General features: G+C 39.0%; 1 protein-coding gene and 1 pseudogene across 3 annotated transcripts; one reads left to right on the top strand and one right to left on the bottom strand.

Annotated features, from left to right (window-relative positions):
* The window catches only part of LOC107570375 (ribosome-binding protein 1-like), a 24,382-nt pseudogene extending 20,474 nt beyond the window's left edge, over positions 1-3,908 (bottom strand).
* Positions 3,909-5,113: 1,205 nt separating this feature from the next.
* LOC107570376 (protein PET117 homolog, mitochondrial-like) lies at positions 5,114-19,230 on the top strand. 3 transcript variants are annotated; one of them, XM_016256607.1, is made up of 11 exons: positions 7,241-7,317; positions 10,336-10,602; positions 10,769-10,890; positions 11,115-11,236; positions 12,068-12,249; positions 13,122-13,541; positions 15,170-15,750; positions 15,834-15,967; positions 18,201-18,376; positions 18,459-18,649; positions 18,728-19,230. In XM_016256607.1, exons 2-11 carry the CDS (start codon positions 10,344-10,346, stop codon positions 18,899-18,901), a joined length of 2,361 nt encoding a protein of 786 aa, XP_016112093.1. In that variant the 5' UTR covers positions 7,241-7,317; positions 10,336-10,343; the 3' UTR covers positions 18,902-19,230. The 3 variants fall into 3 exon arrangements, with proteins under 3 accessions (XP_016112094.1, XP_016112093.1, XP_016112092.1); XM_016256606.1 differs by having other exon boundaries at positions 12,068-12,252; XM_016256608.1 differs by lacking the exons at positions 10,769-10,890; positions 11,115-11,236; positions 12,068-12,249; ... (4 more) ...; positions 18,459-18,649; positions 18,728-19,230 and adding an exon at positions 5,114-5,299 and having other exon boundaries at positions 7,148-7,317; positions 10,336-10,414.
* The last annotated feature ends 809 nt before the right edge of the window (positions 19,231-20,039 follow it).

Below are 20,039 nucleotides of genomic sequence, written 5' to 3'. Positions count from 1 at the left end.
AGCCAAAAAAAACAAATAGGTTCAAACATCAATTCAATATCTATTATTTCCTGAATATTATGACATTCAGGAGGGCCGCCCCCTGATGACGTCATACTATGCAACTTAGATGAGAATATTTACACCCCACATAAACTTTCGGTCATGCCCAACATTTTTCTAATTTACATTAGATCTCTATCTTTAAGCCCTTTCAAGCTACAAGCTTTTGAAATCTTGATGTCAAAATCCAGCATTTTTCCAAAAAAACCCTGGCGCCTAAAGGGTTAACCCATTTCTTTTCCTCCCCTTGACCCCGAAAAGAATCTGGGTCTCTGGCTTTGGCCTGCTTCATTGTAGTTGATCTACAGGGCACCCTTCTGGACGCCCTGGACAATTACTTATAAGTCGTTCATCTACCATAGCATGGTGTGATTGAATAGGTTCCCGTAGCGTCTAGCAACGCAGTACGAAGTGAAAGTATCGAAAGGGAACATACTCGGTTACTAATGCCACTTTTCCACTGCGTGGTACGACTCGGCTCGGCACGGCTCAGTACGGCATGGCACGGTTCGGCTCGGTTTGCGTTTCCACTGCAGTTTAGTACCACTTTAGAGTGGGAGGGATTATTCACATGTCGTTATAGTTGCGCCGCCTCTACTACCACAACTCCTAAAAAAAACGTTTTCATTCCGCGTCGCCCCATAAAGCTCTCGCTGGATCCGCTCCACTGCTATCAACGAGAGGAACGTCTGTTCTTCCGCAACAGACAACAAAACGTTTTGGTTGTTAAAAAAAGGTGCGCTCGTTCAAAACAATTGCGTTCGATGCTTCGCTGGCTGTGCTGATTTAAATCTAGCGGTTCTTTTGTGTTTGTGGCACAAGTTCAGTGACGCAGGTAGTGACGATTCTCTCCGGCCAATCCGTGATCAGCAGAGTTTACACGTCACGTTTTGGTAATGGTACGGTTCACTTGGAACCCCAACCGAGGTGGTACTAAAAAAAGTACCAGGTACTGTACCCAGTGGAAAACCCCCAAAAGTGAACTGTACCGAGCCGTACCATGCAGTGGAAAAGCGCCATAACTTAACCTCGGTTCCCTGAGATACGGGAACGAGTACTGCGTAGCTAGCCGTGCTATGATGCTGCACGACTCTGTCATCGCTTCAGTCGATATGAATCAGTGATCCAATGCTGAGCACCTGCTTATATAGCCAGATGCCTCGCCCATTTTGGCGGGCTCGGGCGCGCTGCTTCGCCATAGGCTCGCGCAGCTCTGCTGCGCCATCATTGGTTCATAGAGTACTGCGTAGCTAGCCGTGCTATGATGCTGCACGACTCTGTCATCGCTTCAGTCGATATGAATCAGTGATCCAATGCTGAGCACCTGCTTATATAGCCAGATGCCTCGCCCATTTTGGCGGGCTCGGGCGCGCTGCTTCGCCATAGGCTCGCGCAGCTCTGCTGCGCCATCATTGGTTCATATCTGAAACAATGGCAGTGCAGATGCACTGCTGTGATTGAAAAAAAGGCTTCAGTAAATCGGAGAAAAGGAGTTTCCCGTAGCGTTTAGCGACGCAGTACTCATTCCCGTATCTCAGGTAATCGAGGTTACGTTAGTAACCGAATACATTTTCTTTTTTTTCCCCCCCCAATTACAAAACCATTTTTTCCTGCAAATATTTTCCTTGAAATGATCACAATTTTGGATCCACATGTGACTTGGCAGACAGGAAATGCAGAGTTCCTATATGCAGGACACATACTCCACACATCTGAATGAAAGTGGGCTGCTTTCCTATGCCCGACATTAACCCTTTCAGGAACATTGCTGACGTTACATAATAACTGCCAAAGGAATTCCAGCTCTTCTGCTCTGTCTTTAAAACGTATTAAACAAAGTAGGGCTAATATCCCCCAATTTTAACTTAACTATTTCTTTGGTTTGATACAATCTTTTTTTCTTCTTCTTCTTTAACCCTCTCTGCCACTTAAGCCTCACCAATCAAAGGATAATATTAAAATAAATTTTCATGAAGAATAGAATGAAAGGCAATAGGAAACTTTGTAAAATGTTTAAGTAAACATGCATTTTAGATTATTAAGTGTTCAAGGGTTAAAGTCTAAACATACTTATAAGGATAGATGCACTGCTGTGATTGAAAAAAAGGCTTCAGTAAATCGGAGAAAAGGAGTTTCCCGTAGCGTTTAGCGACGCAGTACTCATTCCCGTATCTCAGGTAATCGAGGTTACGTTAGTAACCGAATACATTTTCTTTTTTTTCCCCCCCCAATTACAAAACCATTTTTTCCTGCAAATATTTTCCTTGAAATGATCACAATTTTGGATCCACATGTGACTTGGCAGACAGGAAATGCAGAGTTCCTATATGCAGGACACATACTCCACACATCTGAATGAAAGTGGGCTGCTTTCCTATGCCCGACATTAACCCTTTCAGGAACATTGCTGACGTTACATAATAACTGCCAAAGGAATTCCAGCTCTTCTGCTCTGTCTTTAAAACGTATTAAACAAAGTAGGGCTAATATCCCCCAATTTTAACTTAACTATTTCTTTGGTTTGATACAATCTTTTTTTTCTTCTTCTTCTTTAACCCTCTCTGCCACTTAAGCCTCACCAATCAAAGGATAATATTAAAATAAATTTTCATGAAGAATAGAATGAAAGGCAATAGGAAACTTTGTAAAATGTTTAAGTAAACATGCATTTTGGATTATTAAGTGTTCAAGGGTTAAAGTCTAAACATACTTATAAGGATGTAAAGCATTTTAATATTTTAAATCAAATGCAAAAGACACAAAGCAAACAATCCCGTTACTCAAAAGAGTACAAAGCCTGTAAGCAAAGAAAGACATATAAAAAGAAAGTCTGAATCTATAAAGTAAATGAAAGCATACTCTAGCGCAGAAGAAAAACGCTTTGAATCAGATCACCACAAGTTCAAACTACTTGAGAATGTAAATTATTTTCAAACACAACTAACCTGAACAAGGATCATTTCAACAACACCATCAGTCAGACTGACAAACTTTAGCCAGAGAACATAACAACTGCTTTGGTGGTGAAATAACACACAAGAGTGATAAAAGCGTGTGCTTACCTGTGGTCAAACTCACAGTGATAAAGAATAGCCGCTGACTTTTGGAGTCGTGGCAGTTTTTGCGAATTGGCACAGCGCCCGCCTGTGAAACCGAGACGCGACATCATGCTAACATCTGATTGGATAAACGCCTGTCAATCAACGCTCTTTAAACCAACCGCGTCACGCGTAGTATCCAAAAGCATGCGGTGGGAAGCTGAGGGCTGTGAGTATTCAGTGGGATGTAGAATGATGAAAGTATTTGAAATATAAACATAAAATATCGGATGTAATACTTTAAAAGCATTATTTAAACATTAAAGACACAAATTTTCTAAAATTACCACTAAAAAGCATGGTATCATACGGAAACACATCAGTAATGCTAAGGCAGTTTGATATTTCAAGAAGACTGGGCTAGTTGTCACACTTTTTGTGGGATGGGATGGGAGAACTTTTCTGGCAAAGTTTGCCTACCGTTTTCCCCCCTCTCATTTTAAAACACTTTAGTATTCATGTCCTTGACATGTATATTTGCCTAAATGATAACATATAAAAAGAAAGTCTGAATCTATAAAGTAAATGAAAGCATACTCTAGCGCAGAAGAAAAACGCTTTGAATCAGATCACCACAAGTTCAAACTACTTGAGAATGTAAATTATTTTCAAACACAACTAACCTGAACAAGGATCATTTCAACAACACCATCAGTCAGACTGACAAACTTTAGCCAGAGAACATAACAACTGCTTTGGTGGTGAAATAACACACAAGAGTGATAAAAGCGTGTGCTTACCTGTGGTCAAACTCACAGTGATAAAGAATAGCCGCTGACTTTTGGAGTCGTGGCAGTTTTTGCGAATTGGCACAGCGCCCGCCTGTGAAACCGAGACGCGACATCATGCTAACATCTGATTGGATAAACGCCTGTCAATCAACGCTCTTTAAACCAACCGCGTCACGCGTAGTATCCAAAAGCATGCGGTGGGAAGCTGAGGGCTGTGAATATTCAGTGGTATGTAGAATGATGAAAGTGTTTGAAATATAAACATAAAATATCAGATGTAATACTTTAAAAGCATTATTTAAACATTAAAGACACAAATTTTCTAAAATTACCACTAAAAAGCATGGTATCATACGGAAACACATCAGTAATGCTAAGGCAGTTTGATATTTCAAGAAGACTGGGCTAGTTGTCACTTTTTGTGGGATGGGATGGGAGAACTTTTCTGGCAAAGTTTGCCTACAGTTTTCCCCCCTCTCATTTTAAAACACTTTAGTATTCATGTCCTTGACATGTATATTTGCCTAAATGATAGTCAGATATGGTATGGATTGAGATTTTACCCCCATTTAAAGGGTTAGTTCACCCAAAAATGAAAATTCTGTCATTAATTACTCACCCGTATGTCATTTCAAACCCCCTTCGTTCATCTTCGGAACACAAATGAAGATATTTTTGATGGAATCTGAGAGCTGCCTGACCCTGCATAGACAGCAACGCAACTGAAATGTTCCCAAGTCCAGAGACGTAGCAAGGAGATCTGTAAAATAATCCATGTGACATCAGTGGTTCATCTGCAATTATACGAAGCTACGAGATGAAAATTTTTGCATCAGCTATTGTAAAAAAAAACATTTTGACCATTTTGGTCATTATTTGATTAGAACGTAAAGAGTTAAGGGTGTTTTTCTCACACACACACACACACACACACACACACACACACACGCAAGATTACCATTTTTATATCCGAAAACATGTTGCATAATAATATTTGATCATGTTTGGATTGGAATATACTATGCATTGAAAATCAAAGTGATACATTTTTCAATTAATGTCTGTGCAAAATAGCTTAACATGTGTGGCAGTCCGATCAAGTAATAAAACACGAAATGTAAAAAAAAAATCGCAGCTGATTTTATGTGAGCACTGCGCATGCGCAGTAATCTGCGCTCTACGCCGCCGCTCCTGACCGGTAGGCGGCAGTAAAACGCCCGACATCCTACTGAAATCACCACAAAAGAATCAATCTACTCCATTCTGTTTTCAAAGTGCCCTAGCCATCTATCATCCTGCTGCACTAAAATTTCACAGTAATGCTCAATAACTATGTCTAAGGCCTCTAAGGTTGTCCTGGGATTATCGATAGTGCTCAGTATCAGCACCGTTGCAGGCGTTCATATCAAGCAGAACTGGGACCAGCAGGTAAAAACACTCTTGCCCTACTAGCACCATGCCTTTACGAGGCACTATTATTCATGTATTAATTACTGTTTAGCTGTAGTGTGCAGTATGCATGCTATCAAAACCAGTAAAGAATGTGGTTGAATGTTTTTATCTAATGCATTAAGTCTCATCCCTACAAAAACATACTAACGTTATTTTAATATATTGCTACTGTGTTATTTTGGCTGAAATGCTTTCGTTCGGGGAAATACGTTTATTTTAACTAAACGATTATTTTAACTCTGGCAGTTGCTGTTTATAAGAGTGTTCAAGCTACTGTTTTATAATGATTTTCTTTTTGGTATGGAAACTTACCATGTTAATGTGCAGTGTTGGGGGTTACATAATTAGTAACGCGAGTTACATAATTAGATTACTTTTTAAAAGTAACTAGTAAAGCAACGAACTACGTTTTAATTGAGAAGGAAATATCTGAGTTACTTTGTTTCCCATGTCTTGACTGACAGCTCTGGTGTTGCCATGTTGAGAGAAATCAGGAGTAAGTGCTGAGATGTTGTGTGTAGGCCTGTCACGATAACAACTTTTTGTTGTGCGATATATTGCCCCAGAAATAATTGCGATAAGGGATATTATTGCCATTTTTTAATGTAATGGCATAATAATGCAAGAAGGCATACTCGCTTCCAAATGACAACAAACTTTTAATTTTTAAGAATATTAAGATCATGGAAATTAGGCATCAAAATACTAGACACCTTAAAAAACCTGAATAAATAGTAAATACAATTTTTTAAACAAAAAGTGCAAAGTAGCAAAAAGAAAAATGCACAAATAACTTTTTATGGAGATTTTTCCATCTACAGATTTTTCCCTGACCTTCTTTCCTCTGTAATTTAAGGGTGCACACTATTGCTGAAAAACACAATCACTACTTGGCAGTCAGATCCCTAAACAAGGCCATATCTGCAGATTAAACTTTGTTTGTAGAAGCACTTTTTAAATTTGAACTAGCAACTCATGACTACACCACGTTAAGTACGAGAAGCTGCAAAAGACACGGGCGCAAGTGGAATGTACAAAACGTGGTCACGTTAATTTTTAAGTAAATATAATGTGCGATATATTGCGTCACCAAAAATTATTGAGGTCATGGACATATATTGCGCGATAAGTCGATATATTGATTATTGCGACAGGCCTAATTGTGTGAACATGATGTTACTGTAGTTCTAGATTGAGTATTCCTCAAAATGAATAAAAACAGTCAAATGCAAACTCAGAGTATTATACAAACCTGCAATAATTAAATATGTTCAGACAAATATAATTTATGTATTTAATCCCATTTTATTAATTAATGTTTTTGCTACTGACCTTCAATTATCCAATTCAACCATACTAAGCAAAAATGACACATTTGTGTTTCATTTTTGTTATTGCTGAATAGTGTTGAACTTTCTTCTCCTGCGTCATATTATTTATGCAATTTGTTTGAGCAGCGCCCTCTACTGTACAGACGTAAATTGACATTTCCTTCAGCCTGAGGCGTATTCATTTCACTTTTGTTGTGAAAGGGCTTTTACATTTGTAAAAGAATAACTTTTTTACAATAAAAGCAAACAAGTAAGCCCTGCCCAGATTTAAAAAGTAACTCAAAAGTAACATAACGCATTACTTTCCATAAAAGTAATTAAGTAACGTAATTAGTTACTTTTTTAGGGAGTAACGCACTATTGTAATGCATTACTTTTAAAAGTAACTTTCCCCAACAGAGAAGCTATACCTTTGGTTATTACTTCAAATGCCAAATCTAAATAGTATAAAATGTGGAGTGTTTAGATGTTAACACATCTGTCACATTCGCAGAGGCTGCGTGACGGAGTTCTGCGGGATCTGGAGCGCGTGGAGCGGAAGCGCGAGAACCTGCGCGCACTCGAGGAGCAGATCCAGCTGACGAGACAGCTCGAGAACGAGCGCGACAGACAAGAGGCAGACGCGGCGCGACCACACAGTTCATAAACCGACTAGTTAGACTGGTAAAACAAATGATTATTATTTACAGCTAATTTACAGCTGCATAACGTTTACTCGGGTTTCTCTCACAACTCTGGTAGCTATTTTGCTTTTACGAAAATTAACCATGGTTTCACCACAAATAAAACCAAAAAAACACACTACACTAGCCGAAGTTTAACCATGGTATTTCTAGTAAAACTGGTTATACAAATGGTAATCGATACGCCAAAAAAAAAACTTGGTTACTACACTTTTACTACAATAAAACCATGGTTAATTTTCGTAAGGGTGGTAATAATTGGCACTGAAATACCGTGGTTATAAGCAAAACGTTACAAAACGTACTTTTGATAATTGCCATTTCAGTATCATTCACCATGGCTAAATATGAATGCATCGTATTATATAAAGAAAAAGTTTATTTCAGTTGGCCCAGAATTTTACGTGCCCTGCTAAAATTTTCACTGGCCCTGTCAAAATATAATAAATAACTGTTATTGTTTTCATTGTTTGTAACCCATCATGTAATCTTGTATTCTAATTAATAAGATCACCAAAATTTTAGATACCTGTAAAACTTCACAGTTGTCTATTTCAATATTCTCTATTCCTGCTAGCGCAATAGAATGTTAAAACATTTTTAAATACAAGTAAAAACTCAGTCATAAAATAAGAACAAACAAACAAATGAATAGCAAATAGCACAAATGAAACCGTGATAAGATGCAAAAGAGAACTCAGTTCAGTGAGTTCTGAACTCCCTTTTTGTGGCTTTTTATTTGTACACACAAACAAACAAAAAACAAACATTGGTGTGTCAGAAATTTGAATTTGACCTTACTTCACAAGCGTTAAAAAAGTATGTTCTATATGTGACCCTTGACCACAAAACCAGTCATAAGTAGCATGGATATATTTGTAGAAATAGCCAACAATGCATTGTATGGGTCAAAATTATCGATTTATCGATGCCAAAAAATCATTAGGATATTAAGTAAAGATCACGTTCCATGAAGATATTTTGTAAATTTCCTACTGTAAATATATCAAAACTTAAAGGGGTGGTTGATTGCGATTTCACTTTTTTAACGTTAGTTAGTGTGTAATGTTGCTGTTTGAGCATAAACAATATCTGCAAAGTTACGAAGTTGGAAGTTCAATGCAAACGGAGATATCGTCTTAAAATTCTGGCAGTTTAATGCCTACAAAAACGGCTGGTAGGGACTACAACGAGTTACTTCCCGGGTTCGTGACATCACAAACCCTGATAAACCCCGCCCCCGGGAACATGCAACGAAGGGGGCGAGGCCATGCTGTGCTGCTTTAGATAAGAGGAAGAGAAAATTGGAGGTGCACGTAAAAATCTATTCATATATGAATCACGATTCTGTCTTCTAGTGATTCTAATGGATTCTCAAGTTTTAAAATCAATGTTCTAAAGCAGCGGTTCTTAATAATGTTCCTCACGTCCCCTGCTCTGCACACGCTCTGCATCTCTCTCTCTCATTCAGATCATCAGCTCAGCTCAGATCAAATATTAGCTTATTTATTCAGCTTTCAGATGATGTATAAATCTGAATTTCAAAAAACTCTTCAATAATATCCTCTGCGTCTCAATTGGGCTCAAATTGATAAGCAATATAGACAAAGCCATTGTTTACAATACAACCGGAGCACATGCCGCTGAGGTGAGGGGCGGGACGGTTAGACGCGCACTAGAGACGGTTGAACCAATCACAACACACTGGACCAGCTAACCAACCCAGAGTCCATCACGTATTTCTGAGGGAGGGGCTTCATGAAAACAGGAAATGATCAGCACATTTATCAGAGTAGGGACAGAGCGGTGAAGAATAAAGGTAAATTATGTGAAAAATAATGCGTTTTTTTAAAAACCGAAGCCAGTAGCATTTACAAATAACAGCGTATCTAAAAGTATGAGACAACAACAAACAAACATACCATTAAAAGCCGTGCTTGCACAGGTTCTGCACGATCCTCTTCAATAATATCCTCTGCGTCTCAATTGGGCTCAAATTGATAAGCAATATAGACAAAGCCATTGTTTACAATACAACCGGAGCACATGCCGCTGAGGTGAGGGGCGGGACGGTTAGACGCGCACTAGAGACGGTTGAACCAATCACAACACACTGGACCAGCTAACCAACCCAGAGTCCATCACGTATTTCTGAGGGAGGGGCTTCATGAAAACAGGAAATGATCAGCACATTTATCAGAGTAGGGACAGAGCGGTGAAGAATAAAGGTAAATTATGTGAAAAATAATGCGTTTTTTTAAAAACCGAAGCATGAACACATGTTAGACTGCACCCCATAAACACAATCAAGCCTAGGGAAAAAAACACTGAACCACCCCTTTAAATTTTTTTTTAGTAATGCGTGTTGCCAAGGACTTAATTTGGACTTTAAAGGTGATTTTCTCAGTATTTAGATTTTTTTTTTTTTTATTGCACCCTCTGATTCCAGATTTTCAAATAGTTGTATGTCGGCCAAATATTAGCTTATTTATTCAGCTTTCAGATGATGTATAAATCTGAATTTCAAAAAACTGACCCTTATTGACTGGTTTTGTGGTCCAGGGTCACATATAGTATGAATTGAATATGGGAAGTATGAAAGAAATTCAGGTGTACTACATCCGCCATGTTGTCAAAGTCACGTGACCTACCAGCCTCAGTTGCATTGATTCACTGCCTTCACGAATCCTCTCCAGTGGCCTCATGGGATATTAAAGTGTCCATCGAATACACACTTCAAAATCTCGACAGAAGTATTTGGTTGTTGAGTATTTTTTGCTTACTGTTTTTAAAATACGATGAATCCAGACTTACTTTTTTTACTTACTGTAGAGAAGCATTCTACTGTAGCACAGCACATCAAAAATACTGAATTCAGTTCTCTTTCGCATCTTACTGCGGTTGAATGGTTTAAATTGGCAAGAGCATCCTGAGAGTCATTCACACTGGCCCCAGTCCTTGTTGTCCCTGGATCTAATCGCTTCCTCTTATCTCTTAGGTTGAAAAATGGACAGTGGGGACCAGAGAGGACTTGCGGCACAGGATGAGGAGACCATGTGCACGTCAGCCTCTGAGGGTCTGGAGGAGGGCGAGGTGGAGGGAGAAACTCTCCTCATTGTGGAATCAGAGGACCAGGCGTCTGTGGATCTGTCTCACGACCAGAGTGGAGACTCTCTGAACAGCGACGTCGGGGAAGATGGAGAAGGAAGCTGGAATGAGGATATGTCGTTCTACTGTGACAAGTGCCACAAGTGGATCCCAGCTGGTGAGAAGACCAATGACAGGGGATGGCACGTCTGATACGCCCTCATGTGACCAGATTAAGATGTGATGTCTAACTTGTGATGAATTTGTTCACTCAATAAAGACTGGTCTGAAAACGTGCTTAGTCTCAGAGCTGGCTTTCTTTTCTTTCTCCTTGTATGGTTCAGCCCAGCTACGTGGAGAGCAGCCAAGCTATTTGAAAGGAGACAACTTTTTCAAGTTCACCTGCTCTGACTGCGCCGAAGACAGGAAGGAGAGTTTTGAGAGGATGAGGCTGACCTGGCAGCAGGTATTTAATCTGGAACAATTAAAAGAAATGAAACTATATTTAGTTAGCTAGACAAAGCTGCCTAAAAGAAAATGTCAGCATCGGTCCTTAAAGTTAATCTGCTTTACAAACAGCATTACAAAATGGAAAAATCTCATAATATCCAAATAACGAGTCATGACGCGTGATTCTGTATTTTGGCAAAAAAGAAAGAGTCTCTAAATTGTTTGATTTTATGCTTATAGGTGGTGATGTTGGCCATGTATAACCTGTCTTTAGAGGGCACCGGACGACAAGGTTACTTCAGATGGAAGGAAGATATATGTGCATTTATTAGTCGGCACTGGACCTTCCTGCTTGGTTCTAGGTGAGACTGAGTATCAAAAGTGTATCACAAACCTTATATTTTGCTTTAGAATCACTAAAGTGATTATAAAAGAAAAATAAGTATCAGAGTGTCTATTTACACTAAGTGCAAACAGTCCGCCTTGTTGGCAGAGGCTATTTACACTAACTCCGCCCACCAACGTGTGATTGGACTAGTCAACACTACAAAAGCCAGCTGTCAATCATCAGCTCCAGTGGCGTAGATGTAAAGTGCATTCATTTTGCGTTCACTATCACTTTGATGCAATCGACCCAGGTTCGAACTCGCCTTTTGCCAAACTTTTTTCCCCTCCCTTTCAAATCTCATATCACATCGGAAAGGCATTTATTTTCAATAAAAATAAAGGAAATAAATCAAAAAGTTGAAAATAAAGTGTTTGGTAGGGTTAGGGTAGGTGTAGGGAGGGCTTTATCGTCCAAATAAGGTGGCATCCATTTAATAATTTGAATTAAAATTATAATTTACACTCAATACGTTATTATTGCATACTGTTTTATAATGTACTACAATACTGAGGTGTAGATAATTGCCACTTTGCATTAAGTAGTGTAGCATATCGCTAAAAAATACTGCTATTTTAACAGTGTAAACAGAATCCATTGCTATTTGTAAATGGCATCCATCGCTAAGAAAATATGCTATTTTCACTTAGTTTAAATAGCATCTAATTGCTATTTACACTTAGTGTAAATAGAATCTATTGCTATTTGCACTTGGTGTAAAAAGCTTCTATCGCTATTTAAACTTAGTGCAAATAGCTGCTGCCAATAAGTATGTTAATAAGTATGTCTTATGATTATACTCTCTCAGGAAGAAGACGTCCACATGGTGGAGCACCGTGGCAGGATGTTTGTCTGTCGGCAGCCCAACGTTTTTCCGTTCAGGAGCACAGGAGTTCGGAGAACCTGGCTGGTGGAAGCTAGTCCAGAATCGGCCACCTACTCTACGGCCCGAGGGGGAGAAAAGCTCTGCAGCTTCACTTAAAGCCAAAGGTAGTAGTATTTTACATTAGAATGAACGCCCCCTAGGTTTGGCATGTTTTGAATAGTGGTCAACTGATATAGGTTATATAAAAAAAAAATTATGTTGAAGTCGCAACGTAACAGAAGTACCGACTTATCATTTTTTCCACATTGTGACAAACAGTTATTTGTAAGAAAGGGACAGGGTTTAAGCAGACTATATTATTGGAGGTCTGTCATTTTGCCGGACTTTTTGATTTAAAATTACAAGGTTAAAAATGTCAAAAATCGTGGATGAATCATTCACAATAACATAGAAAGGGAGAATTTAAATGTCATGCTGACTGTAAATGTAAAGCTGAAAAATATATTAGTACCATATTGGTATCGTACGTGAAGTTAATATTAAAAACTTTTTTTATGAATTCATTATTACTTTATTAATGTAATTTGTAGCAGATCTTAAAATAAAAAACTGTAGTGTTTAAATCCTGTGATTATTTTACATTTATTTAGATGAAATAGAAATATAGTAGTATTCACCTTATTTTCCAATGTGAAAGTAAGCCATTTTCTGTGAATGTGCGAGATTTTCGATTCATTGGCCGTTATAGTTAAATAACTAGAAGAATAACAAAGTGCAGTAAAACCATTTGCGATACAAATCAGTGTGTTTATGATTATGATAATACATAAAAATTATATGATATCGAATAACAGTTTGCAATATTATTTTTGTATACTTAAAATGACTGTTAGCAGATGAAACCAGAAGCCTCTTACATTTAAGTTAAAAATGGCCTATTGGTATCAGGGATTAAATATAATTTTTGTACTGCGGTATTTTTCCTTAATTTAAAATGTAAATATAACATTTTTGGATCTACATGTTGTTTATCCAGCTGTGTCAAAGCCATCCCTGGACCCCATAATCACCGTGGAGGGTTTGAGGAAGCGTGGAAATCGGAACCCAGTGGAGAATGCCATACAGCTGAAAGAAAAACGTTCCCGAACACAGGAAGCTAAAGATATCCGGCGTGCGCAGAAGGAGGCGGCCGGGTTTCTAGACCACAGTGCCTCGTCCACACCTGTCAAACTGGGCAATCGTGTGCGGCGGTCAGAGCCGTATCTGGAGAAGGGTGAAGTCATTGACTTTTCCTCTCTCAGCTCCTCTGACAGAACCCCGCTCACCTCTCCCTCCCCCTCCCCTTCGCCCGACTTCTCCGCCCCTGGAACGCCTGCCTCACACTCTGCTACGCCCAGTCTGCTGTCAGAGGCTGATCTCATCCCAGATGTCATGCCCCCTCAGGCTCTTTTCCACGGTGAGATGCTGCACTTGGTAACTGACCAAACACCTACTAATGGTCACTTTTCTAGGCAATCAGACTTAGACTTTCCACTTGATAGATGCTAAAATGGGCGAAAAGATGCCATAGACTTACCCCGAGGGTCTGTATCTATACACCAGGGGTCAGTTGCATAAAGCCACTATGTTAAGTTTATGCAACCAGCCCCAGATGGCAATCACATAGCAACATTCTAAGAACCACCCAGAACACCCTAGCGACCAAATAGCTACATCCGTGCAAACTACCTAGAACACCCTGGCAACATTCTAACATTCATAAATGGACAAAATGTGTTCCGTGAATTCAAAAATGCTCTGATTAAAAGGGACTGCCAAATGCATAAACATGAATTTTAGTAACCACACAAACCCTGGCAACATTTTAACAGCCACTCAAAACACTTGAGCAACCACATTAGAACATTCAGTACATGATCATTCAGTGCATCCTAACCACACAAAACACCCTGGCAACCACATAGCAACATCCTATTGATGACCATCCAGAACACTGTAACAATCACACAGCAACATCCTAACGAACACCCAGAACACCCTGGCAATATTCTAATAACCATGCGGAACATTCGAGCAACCACAAAGTTACATCATTTAACGACCATCCGGTACACCCTAACAACCACACAAAACACCCTGGCAACCACATAGCAACATCCTATTGATGACAACCCAGAGCAGCCTAACAACCACCTAGCAACATCCTAACAACCACCCAGAGCACCCTAGAAATGCCCTTGTAACCACCCATAATTCCCTAGTAAAGCCCTTGCACCCAACCAGAACACCTTTAGGGGCTTTTGCACCGGAGGAACCTTTTCATAATTTCTAATTGTGGAAGCTCCCGTTTTTTGGTGTGTTTGCACCACAGGAACTAGGAATGGTTTTAGTTCTAGGAACTCTATTTGGGGGAACTAAATTAGCTCCTACTTCAGAGTAGGGTCTAAAACAGTTCTATAGAAACTATCAGTGAGGTAAGTGTACGCTGATTGGCCAAACACATACGAAACAACGGCTACCCGGCATTTTTTAAAAGTTGTGTAAAAATATTTACTCCACAAACAAGGAAAACAGCGATAAGAGCATTTAGCTACCTGTTGTCTGCAGCGTTGTGTTCTTTTCTCACCCTCAATGATATGTAACACTGAAAGTTGTCATAGGAGTCAGATTTTCATGCTCTTTTAATCGTGTAAATTGTATGTTTACATTCAATCTCTGTTATCACGAAACCCACGACACACAACAAAAACAGCTCAGATCACGGCGTCCTTCATTCACCGGTGGTAAATGTTTGTAAATGCCGCGCATAAAGACATTGCTGTTGGACGCTTCAGAGTTTCTGCTGCCGGTGTGAATGTAACCAGGAAAACAACCCTGTTGTTTAGTTCCTAGAACTACGTTCTTAGAACTACGCAGTGCAAAAGCCCCTTTTGTTACACCTAGTAACACCCTACCAACCACTCCTATTTTTATAGTTTTATATATTGATAGTTTATTCATATTTGGTAATGAACAGAAAAACAGTTAGGCTTTTGTCACAGAATCTTATTTATTGGCTGTATATATTGTGTAACTTTCTTTTAGACGATGAAGAATTGGACGCCGAGGGCGTTATCGACCCCGGAATGGAGTATATTCCCCCTCCCAGCATGCCATTGGCTTCTGGCACCATCATGGTCAGGAAAAAGATACGTCCAGCAGAGCTGATCAAACAAGAACTGGAGAGTGAAGACGAAGAGCGGGGTAGAGAAGGTGAGGAAGACGATGGCCAGGATGAAGGCTTGTTGCCAGCAGGACGGGGGCGTGGGATTGAGCGGAGGAAGGTTCTTCAAGATAAGGGCGAGGGCTGCGTATCTTTGCCCACCCCGCGCTACACGTTCATCAGCCTTTACGAGGAGCGTTTGTTGCTCCACAGGCTGGAGGCGTGTCCACAAGCGCTGGCCATCACATCACAGGCCAAAAGACTGCATCGCAAGCTACTCGTGCGACAGGCGAAAAGAGAGCGAGGGCTCCCCCTGCTGGATGTGGATCAGGCCGTGAGCGCTACGCTCAGTCTGGTGGGGGGGATGTACGGGGCACAAGGGGGTTTGGCCAGCCATAGGACAAGCGAAGAGGAGAAATACAGAACCACCAGCCAGGACCTTCGAATACTTGATCGCTTTCAGGTAAGCCAGAAGAAAACATGTAGCTTCAGTACGTGTTGTAACTTCTGTTGAGAAAATCAATAAAGTCTTGTTTTGTTCCTCAGTCAACAGTGACCATAAGGAAAGGGTTTTATCAACACACAGTGTCGTTCTGGCACAGGCTAATGGGTTCTGATGCCTGCATGGATCAGACCATCAAGAGTCCCTACACATCCAGAGTGCTCAAGCCATACATCAGGTACACATTCTGAAAATTTACGCAAACTTAATTTCTTACCATTACAAGCTGTTGGGATTTGATGCATGGTGGAAAACTAGATTTGATTTTTGCTCTTTTGAAATAAGAGTTGAGATGAAAGGACAAAATAGTGTTAAAGGGGTCATATGATGTTGCTAAAAAAAACATTATTTTGTGTATTTGGTGTAATGAAATGTGTTTATGCGGTTTAAGGTTCAAAAAACACATTATTTTCCACATACTGTACATTATTGTTTCTCCTCTATGCCCCGCCTTTCTGAAACGTGTCGATCTTTACAAAACTCATAGGTCTGAAAAGCAAGGTGTGCTGTGATTGGCCAGCTATCTAGTGCATTGTGATTGGCTGAATACCTCAAGCATGTGACAGAAATGTTACGCCCCTTAACATACTGTGACGCCGTGTCCCGGAGTGACGAGACAAAAACATTAAAACCCATTACAAACGAGACATTTGTTGCATTCAGAGGGGACATAATTACGGATTATAATGACTTATACTGTATTTTTATGTGTTGCATCGCGCTGCGTAAACATAAAACCGTGTCTGCATTTGTGATAGGAGAAACGACAAACAACAAGCGCTACTCTACACTGGCCAGAACTCGCATTTGAATCATCAGTGGCAAATTCTTTAAATATAAAAACGTACTTGCAGGCTGTGAGTCAGCATTATTTGTCAGAACACCGGCACTGTAGTCTACTCTACCAGGATCAGGAAACAGTCCTCCATAAAATGCGCTGCACACATCTGAATATTTGGGTTGAAGTGTTCTGGAACAGTGTTGTAAATACAACTTAACCACTGATTTCTAGTCGTGTCCTCTTTTGGAAGATCAATCAAAGTAGTTTCGCTTTCACAACGAAACGCACAGCGTCTTCACAACATGGTGGCAGCAACAAAAAAATGTTACACCTTTCTTTGCGTGAACGTTTGGGCAGTGCTATGTGAATCTTCCCACACAGTGACATAGACATGTGGGGGCGTATTTAAACGAGGCGTTTTAGGAGGGTGTGGACCAGTCTTAACTTTTTATAAAGAATATCTCTTTGGGTTTGAGACTTTAGTCTTTGCAACTTTAGGGATCTTATCTATTCACGAACAGCTTGTAACACTCCAAAGAGAACGGAAAACTTGAAATCGCATCATATGACCCCTTAAAGTTTTGTCTTGAAATGAATCAAATTTTGTATACTTCAGGTCCGTGAAATGGATTTTGTCAATTTCTGAGAATGTTAAGTACTTAAGGTATTAGATGACATGAATGTTTGAGTAATAAAAATCATAGAGATTCATTAATTTTATTTATTTTTTTTACATAAAATAGAAATAATAATAATATAGATATTAAGTAATGTTAAGTTTTTCCGGGTCAGTTTTGACCCTGAAGAGGTACATAAACATTTCAAAACAGTCTATGTGTAGTACAGGAACAAAACTTTGAAAATGGGTAAGATTTATTCAGATTTATAAAGTATTTTTATAGATTCAATTTTTAGGATATTATTTATAAGTATACACTACTGTTAAAAGGATTGGGGTCAGTAAGATGTTTTTGAAAGAAGTAATTTATGCTCACCAAAACTGCATTCATTGGGAAAATACAGTAAAAACAATAAAATTGTTAACTAATAAGCTGAAATAACTCTTTTCTATTTTAATACATTTTGAAATGTAATTTATTTCTGTGATAGAAAGCTGAATTTTCAGCATCATTACACCAGCCTTCAGTGTTACATGATCCTTCAGAAATCATTCTAATATGCTGATTTGCTGCTTAAGTAATTTGATGTTATTAATATCAATAATGAAAAACGGCATTTATGCTAGATATGTTTAATGAATAGAAGGGTCAAAACAACATTTATTTGAAATAGTAATCTTTTGCAACAACGCAAGTGTTCTTGATCAATTTAATGCATTCTTGCTAATTAAAAGTTTGAAAGTAATATGTATTTATTTAGAAAAAAAAGTTCTGACCTCAAACCTTTGAACAGTAGTGTATTTTTGAAATAACGTTTTCTTAAAAATGTGTGTAAACACACGCCTAGTTGATATACTCTAATGTTCAAATAAATCAGATTGTTTACGGAAGCTATGTTTGCAAAACAGACTTGTTTAGGAAAAGTTGTGGCTATGAGCCGTGAGGACATTAACATACAACCATCCATGTTTACAAAACCCATGGTGACCCATGTGTATGATTGTGTGTAGGAGAGACTATGAGAGTCGGCCGCTGAAGCTGCGTTTGCTCTCAGAGATCCGTGCGTATCCTCACAGGAAGGACCCAAATTGGGTTGCTGAACCTAACGCACCTATAGACTACTGCTATGTGCGGCCCAATCACATCCCTTCTGTCAACTCCATGTGCCAAGACATCTTCTGGCCTGGTAATCATCTTTTCATCCTGTCAAACACAGATTTTGGGTGAAGCTAGGTCCCGATGGAGTAATAGGTTCTTCTGTTTATCAGGTATCGACCTATCAGAGTGCCTCCAGTACCCAGACTTCAGCGTGGTGGTGCTTTACAAGAAAGTTGTCATCGGTTTTGGCTTCATGGTGCCAGATGTGAAATACAACGAGGCCTACATCTCCTTCCTGCTGGTGCATCCTGAATGGAGGCGAGCTGGTATCGCCACATTCATGATCTACCATCTCATTCAGGTGAGTCCAAAATAAATCAACCACGTTGAGTTAACAAGCTTCAGTTGATACAGGAATTTTCTTTTCTCCTCTCTGTAGACCTGCATGGGAAAGGATGTGACCCTTCACGTATCGGCGAGCAACCCGGCCATGCTGCTCTACCAGAAGTTCGGCTTCAAGACAGAGGAGTACATCCTGGACTTTTATGATAAATATTACCCGGTGGACAGCAAAGAGTGCAGGCATGCATTCTTCCTGCGCTTACGCCGCTGAGGAGCCTAAGCTTTGGGTTTTGTACGTCGTGTAACTTTGTTGTCATGTGACTCGGATGTCAGTCAGGGAGTGTTTGTTAGTGTTATCACAGTCATATTTGTTGCGTTATTAACCGTTTGAGGCTTAGTGTGATTTATGTGATTTTATTTTATATTTGGTTCAATGTTTAAACCAAAGCGAAGGATTTGTTTTTCCGCATACATACACCAGCATAACTCTCTTCCTTCTGCACCATAAACATAGCTAAATTAGTTTTTAGTAGTTTAAAAAAAATTTATTTTTACCACTTTTTTTTGTTTTGTTTTGTATTCACACAGTTGTGCAGATAAAAATGTCGCCACCTGTTAATTAAATATCAAAATGTTTAATAATGCGTTGGTTCTTTTTTATTTATGTTTCTTTGTCAAAAGTGCTTTCAGTGGTTTGGTACTAATTTAAAAAGTTTTACACATTAAAGAAATATTCATAATTATAGCAATATGAATAAAGATAGTGCTGTTCGGTCACGCAAAGAGCACAACAAACAGAACACAACTATTATCATGCTTTAAGAGCAGCAACAACAGGAGACTCTGTACCTGTACGTCCAAAGAAGCAGAAATGGTCTAAAGTAGTGCTGTCAAATGATTAATCGCGATTAATCACATTGAAAATAAAAGTTTTTGTTTACATTATATATGTGTGTGTACTGTGTATTTTATAAGTACACACACCTACAGCATATATTTAGAAAATATGCACATTTCCATATATTTAAATTTCCCTATATATATATATATATACATAGTGTATATTTATAATAATTTATATTATAAATATATTTAATATATAAACATATTTTTCTTAAATATATACATGCTTGTGCGTTTATTTATATATACATAAATGGACACAGTACACATACTGTATATCATGTAAACAAAAACTTTTATTTTTGATACGATTAATCGTTTGACAGCACTAGTCTGAAGATAGAAAGACCAACAGACAAAACGTGCGCAAACATCAAATTGGTAAGATTTGATGACGGAGAAAATCCTGAGTATTGATTCCCAAGTTGCTTTTTTTCTTGGACCGGTAAGGGAACTAATTATTGTGTATACTGCTCTCTAAAACTCACTGTTATCAGTATAATTGT

This window comes from Sinocyclocheilus grahami, unplaced genomic scaffold (genome assembly GCF_001515645.1).
Source record: "Sinocyclocheilus grahami isolate Dianchi unplaced genomic scaffold, SAMN03320097.WGS_v1.1 scaffold1449.1, whole genome shotgun sequence".
NCBI lineage: Eukaryota > Metazoa > Chordata > Actinopteri > Cypriniformes > Cyprinidae > Sinocyclocheilus > Sinocyclocheilus grahami.
This window is presented reverse-complemented; position numbering and strand designations above follow the sequence as displayed.